Below are 12,015 nucleotides of genomic sequence, written 5' to 3'. Positions count from 1 at the left end.
AAAATTAATATGATGCAAATGCTGTAGAAACACTAAACCAGCATCTCTGGAGGTTAGAATGAATCCATGAACTTAGACTTGGAATGCTCACTTGCATAAAAGAATACGGTAAGAAAATTTCCTTGAGAGTCATTAGGGGAAATATTGGAGGACATGTGCTGGACACAAACACCTTAAAGGGTCTGAATTCAAAGACTTCTATCACAGGGTCTTCCAACCCCAGTCATCTGGAGTCACAGCCCCCATAAAGCACATTCTTCATTGCACTTGTCACATCCTTGTTCCTCAGTGTATAGATGAAGGGGTTGGCCATGGGGGTGATGATGGTGTAGAAGAGAGAAATGAACTTGCCCTGATTCTGGGAGTGGTTGTTGCTGGGCAGGAGGTAAGCATAGATGGCCGTGCCATAGAACAGGGAGACCACTGTAAGGTGGGATCCACATGTCCCAAACACTTTCCTCTGTCCCGCAATTGACTTTATTCTTAAGACCACCCTGACAATCCGACCATAAGAGAATGTGATTAATGCCATAGGTATGAGCAGAATGATCACACCGACAAAGAAGAGCTCAGACTCATTCACAGTGGTGTCAACACAGGCAAGCTTGAGCAGTGGGGGAACCTCACAAAAGAAGTGGTCTATTTTATTTCTCCCACAAAGTGGTACAAGGAAGATGAGCACCGTCTGCAATGAGGAGTTGGCAAAACCAATGAACCATGATGCAGAAGCCATCAGGACACAGAGACGGGGGTGCATGATCACTGTGTAGTGCAGGGGCCTGCAGATGGCTGCGTAGCGGTCAAATGCCATCACCCCTAACAGAATGCATTCTGTGCCCCCCAACCCTAGAGCGATGAACAGCTGCGCTACGCAGCCACCAAAGGAGATAGATTTGTCTGCTCCCCTGAGATGAACCAGCAGCTGAGGAACAGTGCTGGTCGTGTAACACAGGTCCAGAAAGCTTAGGTTGGAGAGGAAAAAGTACATGGGAGTCTGCAGGTGTGGGTCCAGGAGGGACAATGCAATGATGGTTGTGTTTCCCAGCAGGGTAAGCAGATAGAAGATCAGAAGAACCACAAAGAGGACTCGCTCCAGCTGAGGCTGGTCAGAGAAACCCAGCAGGATCAAACTAGTGAAAGAACTTCCATTTTTCGGATCCATCCTTTCTTACCACATGTTTCCTGTCAACAGCAAGTATTTAGCAATTTTTAAAGAAATATTCTAAATAATAGAAAGTTAGCAGGGGGTGGATGTATCATGTTAAAAGACATGGCCATTGGATTATATCAATAACTATTTAAATAAATTATGTACTCATTGAAACTGACATTGCTTATACTAATATAGTTCCACACTATCAAAAAAGTAAATCATTAATATGTAATAGAAAATCAAATAATGGACCTTGTGTTTCCATCAGTCATAGGTACAAAAGTTTTTTCAGTCTGATCTTAAATAGGATTTAAAGTACTTTGAATATGTAGGTACATTTAGAGAAAAACAGGATGAGGAAAAAGAGGGCATGAAATCAGAAAGAATAGGAAAGAGATGGAGATAGAAAGAGAGTCATTATTTTAAATATGTATCTCATAATTCCACACAACTGGATTTGCACACACCTCACATGCAGTACTTTATAATACAACATAATCTCCAAATGTATCCAGATGTAGGAATTTATGACCTACAATGTACTTATACAAAAACTTCAATTACATTCAAAATTTCATGACTAGATCTGCAAATGAACACACATTGGTGTGTTTTTTCCTGTGGTAGTAAAACAAATAATCAGAGAGAACCAGAATACCACCATTCAATCACAGTGTTAACTTTTTCCCTAAAGATGCTTAAAATTACCATACCATTTTAACAGGAACTCCAAAAATTCATTTGGCTGTGTCAAGTCAGTTGGATTCAGAACTCAAAAATCCAGTCATCAATATTTTCCTCTTCCTTCTACAGATTTCTGTTACATACATTACACCAACTAGTGTCTGTAAAATTCCTGAAATAAGTTGGATTATTCCCTATCAACACTCTAGTCACAAAAAAACATTTTAAAAAGTTATCCAACCATGTAGTTATGTACACACACTTCCTATGATAAAATAAGCAATAGAAAAACACACAGAGCTAAAGACAGAAGCACTCTCAAAGCAATGGCAGGTCAAAGCGCTATAATGCAATACTTAATGTATACAAGGGAAGGCATAAACAAAAAATTATTTTGGTATTACACAAAATCTCAGACATCCATCAATATTAGGTTAATTATTACCTTTCTGGAAGCTACCTTGCAGAGTTAGTGACACTGGACCAAATACATTGCCAAATATAAGGCTAGGTGATGACCCATTTTCATCCAACGCTTACTACTGAAGAAGAATAGTTATACGCTGACCAAAGAGGCATCAGAAAATGAGGATTTCAGTTCTATCACATTCAAATGGTTGGGCATACAGCACATTGTTGATTCTTCTAAGACTTTTAAAATCTGAATCATGAATGGGGTTAGACCCACTGATGGGTGAAAGAAATTGGTACAAAACTGGCATAAAACAAATAGTCATAAATACTGAGAAAAGGATGTGGTATTTGACACTATTTTACACCTCCTTTTCCTACAAAGATGTGATCAGTGATATCAATGACATTTGATAAAATCTATGCACAAAAATTTCTTAATAGAATTAATTGCACAGGTATTTGAGACAATCTAAATGTGCAACACAAGGGAACATCACCTGACTCACACCTACTCAGAAGAACAATGAAAGCAAACCATGGTTCCAACTCTTGCAGACAAGCATGAATATAGATACATTTACCAGAGATAGATTCCTGACAAATTTTAAAATGTGTCTAATAGGGGAAGTACTCACCAATGTGAAGGAGCACAAACATAAAATGCTAACTCATCCAAGGAAAACACCAATATAATAACGCAACATTAGAATACAATAATGATATATTTAAACAATATTATTTCAATAAGGACTAAGAAGGCAGTTGGGAAAAAATAAAATGCTGGTGAGATGACTTGTAAAGTGATTTGCTATTTTATAGGATTATATGTGTGTGTGAACTTATATTATGTGGAACACAACTGATATGATATGAGATGATATGATGTGATATGATATGATGATATGATACAGAAAAGTCCAGTTATAAAAATCACAAAGAAATTATTACTTCACATACAGAAAAAAATAAATACTTGAAAAAAGCATACATTATGTATGATAACTATCAAAAAGGGGATATAATGGCAAATGACATCTCGCAAAACTCAATTTTACAATAATAATTAAGAGAACAGACATCATCAGGAGGAGGTCAAACTTTCACTCTTTGCACATAACATGATACTCTATATGGAAAACCCTGGAGATTCCACAAAAAAAATGGCTAGAACTAATCCATGAATTCAGCAAAGTTGCAGGATGTAAAACCAATGCACGGAAATCAGTCGCATTCGGATACATCAATGATGAAGCGACAGAAAGAGAAATCAAGGAATCAATCCCATTTACAATTGCACCAAAAAAAAAAAAACATAAAATACCTAGGAATAAATCTAACCAAAGAGGTGAAAAATCTATACATTGAAAATTACAGAAAACTTATGAAAGAAATTGAAGAAGACACAAAAAATGGAAAAAGATTCCATGCTCTTGGTTAGGAAAAACAGATATTGTTAAAATGTCAATGGTACCCAAAGCAATCTACATATTCAATGCAATACCTATCGAAATACACCAGCATTCTTGACAGCGCTAGAACAAACAATCCTAAAATTTGTATGGACCCATAAAGGACCCCGAACAGCCAAAGCAGTCTTGGAAAAGGAAACCAAAGCAGGAGGCATCACAATCCCAGAATTCAAGCTGTATTACAAAGCTGTAATCATCAAGACAGTATGATACTGGCACAAAGACAGACACTCAGATCAATGGAACAGAATAGAGAACCCAGAAATGGACCCACAAATGTATGGCCAACTAATCTTTGACAAAGCAGGAAAGAATGTCCAATGGAATAAAGACAGTCTCTTCAGCAAGTGGTGCTGGGAAAACTGGACCACTTTCTTATACCATACACAAAAATAAACTCAAAATGGAGGAAATACCTAAATGTAAGATAGGAAGCCATCAAAATCCTCGAGAAGAAAGCAGGCAACAACCTCTTTGACCTCGGCTGCAGCAACTTCTTACTCAACACATCTCCGGAGGCAAGGGAAACCAAAGCAAAAATGAACTATTGGGACCTCATCAAAATAAAAACTTCTGTACAGCAAAGGAAACAATCAGCAAAACTAAAGGGCAACCAATGGAATGGGAGAATATATTTGCAAACGACATATCAGATAATGGTTTAAAGAACTTACCAAATTAAACCCCCCCTCCCCCCCCAAAAAAAAAAACAAAGAATCCAGTGAAGAAATGGACAAAAGACATGAATAGACACTTCTCCAAAGAAGACATCGAGATGGCAACCAACCATGAAGAAAAGCTCAACAGCACTCATCATTGGGGAAATATAAATCAAAAACACAATGATATACCACCTTACTCCTGTCAGAATGGCTAACATTGTCAACTCAGGCCACAACAGATGTTGGCGAGGATGCAGAGAAAAAGTATCTCTTTTGCACTGATGGTGGGAATGTAAACTGGTGTAGCCACTCTGGAAAACAGTGTGGAGTCTTCTCCAAAAATTAACAATAGAATGGCCCTATGACCCAGCAATTGCACTACTAGGTATTTATCCAAGGGATACAGGTATGCTGTTTTGAAGGGGCACACGCACCCCAATGTTTATAGCAGCACTATCAACAATAACCAAAGTATGGAAAAAGCCCGAATGTCCATCGATGGATGAATGGATAAAGAGAAGGGGTATATATATACAATGGAGTATTACTCAGCAATCAAAAAGAATGAAATCTTGCCATTTGCAACTATGTGGTCGGAACTAGAGGGTATTATGCTAAGCGGGATTAGAGAAAGACAAATATCATATGACTTCACTCATATGAGGACTTTACGATATAAAATAGATGAACATGAAGGAACCAAAAATAATATAAAAACAGGGAGGGGAACAAAACATAAGAGACGCTTAAGTATAGAAAACAAAGAGTGGGTTGCTGGTGGGGTTGTGGGAGGGAGGATGGGCTAAATGGGTAAGGGGATTAAGGAATCTACTCCTGAAATCATTGTTGCACCATATGCTAATTGACTTGGATGTAAATTTAAAAATAAATAATTTTAAAAACCAAAGAACAGGCAACAAATAAAAGAGGTAAAATGCTTACTCCTGACACACACAAGGAGATGCAGTGATTACCATAACTGTTCAATATTGACACAAAATTCTAAAAATTTCAGTGCAAGAATCCATATTTCCACAAACCAGATGCTCAGTATGCACACTACATATTTGAAAGACAAAATATCTCAAGATAATGACTACACTTAAGATATTTAAAATATATAACACTCACTGATATATTTGACATACATACTCTGCCCTATCCAGTTCTTGAATGAATCCTGAAAAAGTGTGGGCAAGATTTCCTCAGCCTTAGTTCTATGACTGAATCGCTATTGCTTTCTTGATGCTTCTGTCCCATGGGTCTGAGCTGACCTCAGACATATGAGAACAGGCCCCTGATGACGAGGGAGTTTGAGCAAATGAGGGGATACAGCCATCAATACATACGAAATGACAGATGTAATGAACACTGACAAGGCTGTAGGGCAGGTTCTGTGGAAGAAGATGATGAAGTAGGATTTCCACTGCATTGTGTTTATTCAGGGAATGCTCTCGGGATAAACGGGGGAGGGAAGGAAGACAGCTTGCTTGTTGCTAAGCAAGGATGTGGTCTCCAGTGGAACAGAGCAGGAGCCTGATCCCATGAGAAGCTGGCCAGAACTCTCCAGTAGAAGCATCCATCTGTGATGGTAGAAATACTCTGTCCTCACTGTCCAATACTATACCCACTCTCCACTTGTCACTGCCTGAGCATTTAAAATTTCCCAGCTAAGAAACTGAACTTCACATGTTTTTCATTGTAATGAATTTAAATTTAAATCGCTTATGTGGCTACTTACTACACTATTGGACACCATGGCTCTGGAACATGAATTGCATCAGATTTAGTCCTGCCTTGGCATTGGCAGCCTTTTGTACAGCCCATAAGTCTGTCACTGGCTTGAGCTGCACCCACCATGTTCCCCGACCACCTGGCACTATAGCTCCTTTGCAGGTGAGGGCAATTGTCTCAAGAAGGGAATGGCTGTGAACCTTGGAGCCCACACTCATAACAAGCAGGGTTTGGATTGGAGCCCCAGCAGGTAAAGAGCATCTGAGCAGGTCACCAACACTGTTCATACAAGAGTCCATTCATGATTGTGTGCAAGGGCAGAAGGGTGGGACCACTGTACTTTACACATGACCTCAGTGCAATCACACACACACACACACACACACACACACACACACACACACAACTTGTCATTTCCCTAATTCATCAATTAAGTAAACATTCAGTTTTCCTTCAACTTTGTCTTCGTCATGTTGGTATTTGTATTCAAATGAAAGATCATCATTTCTTGTTAACAATAAAGTCAAAAACAAGATGCATTGACACAACATTCACAAAATGGAATTTCCCTGTAGTAAATTTCACAAAGCATTTTCAATACTCAGTGCATATTTTAGATATTTCTGTAATACGGGAGAAAATGAGCATTTAGAAACTATAAATACTGACAATGAGTGTCTACATAGACAACAATATTTCACAGACATTATGGAACCAAAGGAATAGCGTGGAAACACTCAATCTAATACTTTTACATATATGCATAAAAAACATATTTTATTATTACCAAACATGCATATTTAAGTTGTTTTCATATGAGCATAGAGACGTGTGACGAATGTACTACATAGAATGAAATGTCTAGGAATGACTTGCTGACATCTCTAATCAGTAATTAAGTTTAGTTCTTCTATTTGATAAACTTGCATAGTCTGTTCCTTCAGACAATTCACCACATATGCAAACAAATACAACCTTTTTATTTGAAAAACAATTGCAACTGAAAATAATTTAACTTCCCAATTCTTAAAGCAACAGAGAGACTTAGTTCCATTTTCACTCACCTTTTCTCACCTTCTCTGTTGGGTTTAATCTACTTCCCTACCTCATTCCAAGTTACTGCCTAAATACAGCTCTGGGGATAGGAACACGGACATGTAGAATCAGAGTCTGCAGGAAATGCAAAGGTTGACTATACCAGCACTGGGTCATCCATAACTTTTTCTTATGCAAAGGGCACTCTCTCACAATGACTTCACAGGTCTTCGTGGGGCACCAGAGATCTGCACTTTGCCTCTTGGAGGTAGAAGATGAAGGCAGTCACAAACTCTCAGTGTGGTTTCTCGAGTACGGTGACCTGCCTGTGTGACAGTGAGACCTTATGAGCAGGCGAAAGTGCCGTAACTCTGAGCTGTGTCTGGGCTGGCACAGAGAACTAAGTCCCTTCCCCTGCAGACGTCTCTGGGGAACGGATGCCCACACCTTTAATGAGCCCATGTCACTGAGCTGCCCAAACATGGCAATCCTCAGGGACAATAACTATGGAGGACGATGTCAGAGGAGGCCTAACCCGTCTTTTTATTCGTTCGCATATCTGATAGGGAACAAATAACTCCCTAGACCTCCCCAGCTACTACAACTCTCATCTGTGATGACCTAGATGTTCTACAAAACACTTAAGATTTTTTCATCACAAGTGCCCAAAATATTTGCATATACATATATAAGGAAGATTCCATTCAGTTACTTAATTTTAAACATAAATATTTGAATGTATCCTTCATTTAATTTCATTCATGACCAAGTGATTTGCGATCACAGAGCTAAGTCTTAGACACATTCTAATCTTTAAGGTAAATATAAAGGAGGGCAACCAAATTCTACCAAAATTTTAATGTGGCTAAGGGAATGAAATCTCAAATCCTCTAAATCACTGTTCAGTTTATATCAATTGGTTTTGGTGATGTACTCAAACAATTTTAAAAATTATGTCTTTTTAACAAAACATACATCGTTTATTTAAATTCAAGTTGTCCTTGCATTTCAGTTCCAAATGATTTAGAGTTTACCAGGAGAGTTAAAATAACCACAAAGTGGAAGGAAGCCGATGGGTGGTTATTGGCTGTTTTTCATAGATGCATGATTGCCAGTTTCCTTTATTCATGTTCAGCCCAAGGAGATAAAGCATCTCCTGCTACAAACATTCTTAGATTTGAATTTTCTCAGTAATTCAATTCCAGCTAGATCGCATCCTGATAGTTAAGGGGAGAACTAGTATAGGCGATACACTCTGGGTGTCCTGAAGAGGGAGGGAATTACGGACCAATAATTAATGCTTTTCTTCCCAGGCTTCACTCGCTGCTGCCAGTCTTACATGGTCAAATCACTTTGATAACAGCGTGGCATTATCGAGTGATGCTGACCCACACTGACATTCCTAGATGCGATATGACCTAGGGGAATGCTCGGTCACCTGTCTGAAGACACATATATAAGAACGCTCAATGGCACCACCGTTTGTATTCACTGAAACCTGCAAACATCCTAATGCCCATCACAGTAAACTGGGTCAACTGTGGCGTGTTCATGCAGAAGTGTGTACTCTACAACAAGATGAATAAAACTACAGCTAAACAAATGGAAACAAAGCTGTTCACACAAGAGTGCTGAGCAAATGATGCAAGTTAGAAAGAAATCCATCCCTCTACATAGAGTTCAAAACCAGGTAAACAAACTATTGTTTATGAACTCACACATGGGTGATAAGACTACAGTTATAGTCAAAAATATGGTCAAAACTAAAAACAATATCAAAGCACTGAATATAACAAGTCACCAACAAAGGGAAGGAAACAGTATGCACTTGGGTACAGGCCGTCCGAGGTTCTGTCCAAGGCTCTAGTTAACAGGGGTGTAGATATAATGACAATTCACTCTTAACTATTTTTTTAAACTGGACATAGTTTAATATGACAATGTTGTACAAAATACTGTACCTATGATACTAAGAAAGCAGGAGACAAAGAGGCTATAAAAAATAATGTGTATGATATTGAATATTTTTTAAAAGGATAAAATAAGCTGATAAAGTCACATTTGGAAAAGCTAAGTTTAGAGAAAACAAATATCATTAGGAATTTTTAAGGGATGAGACAGGTAGAATAAAAGGAATACCAGTCAAAATACGATTTTATACAAAAGCAACATAATACAATAAGAAAGCAGAATTCCTTCACCAGCAGGGTCCTGACACCATCCTTTCAGTCAAGCTGGAACAGTCAGGACAGTTTTTATAAGAAAGCCCCAAATTACCACTAGCTCAGTACCTTCTCAAACAGGCAATTTATGATCTCTGAATTGTCCCAGCTCTTTGCTCTTCTTCTTCACTACAATCCTCCATCTGAAAAAAGTAGCGGGAATAGTCCAACCTTCCTAAGGCAGTTGCTGCACTGCTGCCCTGGGTCGGGATTTCTGTGGTTACCCATAGATGAACATATAAAGAGCCTAAGTGGGGAAAGTGAAAAGGAAAAGTCTTCAATGAAAGGGAAAGAGACACAGACAAATCTAGATGCACAAACAAAAGAAGCTAAAAGAGACAGGAGATATATACAGAGATTTGAGTTAAACACAGAACAGAGAATACTCACAAGATGAACAGATTCTTACTGAACTTCTGCAAACAATTGTAATCACCATGAAAGAAAAAAATACTCACTGCGAGTTTTTGAATTTCAGGGGGTAGGTAGAGGGAAAAGATAAATGCCTCAGTTGTTTACAAATGACCACTTTATGACATTTCTGTATATCATAGGTATCTTAAGAGAAAGTTTCCTTAATCTGGAAAAGCAAACATTACAGAACCAGCATTATTTCCAACAAGAGTCACACAATTATAATCTTCCTCAGTTCATTTAGTCCCATGTTCCTAATCCTTGTTCAGTTTGAATGCAGCTTTTTAGCACTGGAAACTCTTACCCATTTTAGTATTAATCTTACAGATGTCCAATACCTGTATTTCTCCCACAAGTCCTTTTTATAAATCTTCTTGAAGAAGAAACACGTTTTGTGAGAGAATAAGAACAACTATAAATGAAAAAAACTCAGAAATACACATTGTTAAAGATCCGATGAGAGTTCAATTATGATGCAATTGACAAAGAAGTTCAGTTATTACTGTAACATATAACACTTCAAGCAATCAGAATATTAGGTGATGACCTTATACCAAAACATTAAAACTTTAGGAATTGCATATATATTTGGGCAGTTACAACATTTACCCATGCAATACAACCTAAGATTTACCGTGCATGACAATGCTTCTCCAAGTAAATTAGCATCCCAAATAAAAGGGCCTAATTGGTCAAAAAGACTTCATTTACCCTTTAAATCCTGGGAAGTTTGTTAAAACCTTAGGAAGTTATAAAGCACATCCTAAATAGGATTACAGATCATTACAAACCTTAAAACTTTATTAATTCAACCAAGGCAGCAATAAAAGATCTTAACGGTGAATGTATAGCATTATATCATTGTTAGTAAACCCTAGCTCCTTCAACATTGAGAACTTTTAACTAAGTAATCAAAGACCTGATAAAGATAAAACCTAAAGCTTTGGTTTTTCTGGCAGACAAACAAAAAAGAAAACCTTTGTTTACATTGTCTTATCAAAAGCAAATCAACAGTCCAAGAAAACGTTGACTTTTGAATAGAGAGAAAAGCAGATTTCCACCTTATACCAGGGTACTTTTAAAATTCCATTTATCTCGGGGCGCCTGGGTGGCGCAGTCGGTTAAGCGTCCGACTTCAGCCAGGTCACGATCTCGCGGTCCGTGAGTTCGAGCCCCGCGTCAGGCTCTGGGCTGACGGCTCAGAGCCTGGAGCCTGTTTCCTATTCTGTGTCTCCCTCTCTCTCTGCCCCTCCCCCGTTCATGCTCTGTCTCTCTCTGTCCCAAAAATAAATAAATGTTGAAAAAAAAATTAAAAAAAAATAAAATTCCATTTATCTCAACCTTAGTCCATCCTGAGCACGCATAAAATTCCTTTCCAAAGATGTCCCTTCATGAACCTTCTACAACTTTCCTTTGCCTTCAAACGTTGTCCCAAAGCCATTTCTCTGCAACGAACCAGTCTCATTTAGGGCAAAATTACTTTCTTTGACCCTCAACAAAAAATGTACTTCCATTCCTTATATCTTTCTTACAAACTTCCTACTTTCCTACATACAGGGTTGCTTTCCTTATTTCCATCAGTCTTATGTACACTTAGCAGAATTTTAACTCTTAGGAAACCTTAGTCTCCAATTGAGGACTTAGTAACCAAGAGAGAGGTGTTATACACCAGAATTTTTTTAGATGGTAAATTCACGAGCCAATTAAGCACAAAGCATGTTTTCCAATAGATCCAAATAGCTTTACTTACTCTGAAATGAGAAGTTGAAAACACAGCTTTCTGGGGAGGGAGCCAAGATGGCAGAAAAGTGTGGACGTTTTTTGTGTCTCGTGTCCATGAAATACAGCCAGACCAACACTAAACCACCCTGCACAACTAGAAAAGTGATCTGAGGATGAACACAACATTCTGCACAACCTGAACCACAGAATTCAGCAGGTACCTGGTGCAGATTGGTGAACTTGAGGAGACAGAAGCCGCAAAGGAGAGGGAGGTGCTTTACATGCAGAGAGAGGACAGAGATGGTGATGAGAATATGGGAAAAGCACCCCTCCCCAAAAGCAGCTGGAGAGAAGGGGGAAAACTGGAAACAGCTGCAGGGACTAAACTAAAAAGGGAGAAAGGAGAGGGCTAAAATTCCATTAAGACTGTAAACAGGGAGAATGCAAAGTCTGCAACTCTGCAGCTCGATAACTGGCAGTGCTCTGGTGGGAAGGGTGAATCCCCA

General features: G+C 38.5%; 1 protein-coding gene across 1 annotated transcript; it reads right to left on the bottom strand.

Moving 5' to 3' along the window:
• Nucleotides 1-223: 223 nt before the first annotated feature.
• On the bottom strand, nucleotides 224-1,183 carry LOC147580593 (olfactory receptor 2B8-like). Its single transcript, XM_086705924.1, has one exon. The coding sequence runs from the start codon at nucleotides 1,160-1,162 to the stop codon at nucleotides 224-226; it is 939 nt and encodes a 312-aa protein (XP_086562050.1). The 5' UTR covers nucleotides 1,163-1,183.
• Between the last annotated feature and the right edge of the window lie 10,832 nt (nucleotides 1,184-12,015).

The sequence above is a fragment of the Puma concolor genome, chromosome B2 (assembly GCF_028749965.1).
Source record: "Puma concolor isolate L17-30 chromosome B2, mPumCon1.1.hap2, whole genome shotgun sequence".
NCBI classification, from domain to species: Eukaryota; Metazoa; Chordata; class Mammalia; order Carnivora; family Felidae; genus Puma; species Puma concolor.
This window is presented reverse-complemented; position numbering and strand designations above follow the sequence as displayed.

Bases quoted from the DNA above. Each gene is read 5' to 3' on its own strand.
- LOC147580593 (XM_086705924.1), bottom strand. From the start codon at position 1,162: ATGGATCCGAAAAATGGAAGTTCTTTCACTAGTTTGATCCTGCTGGGT.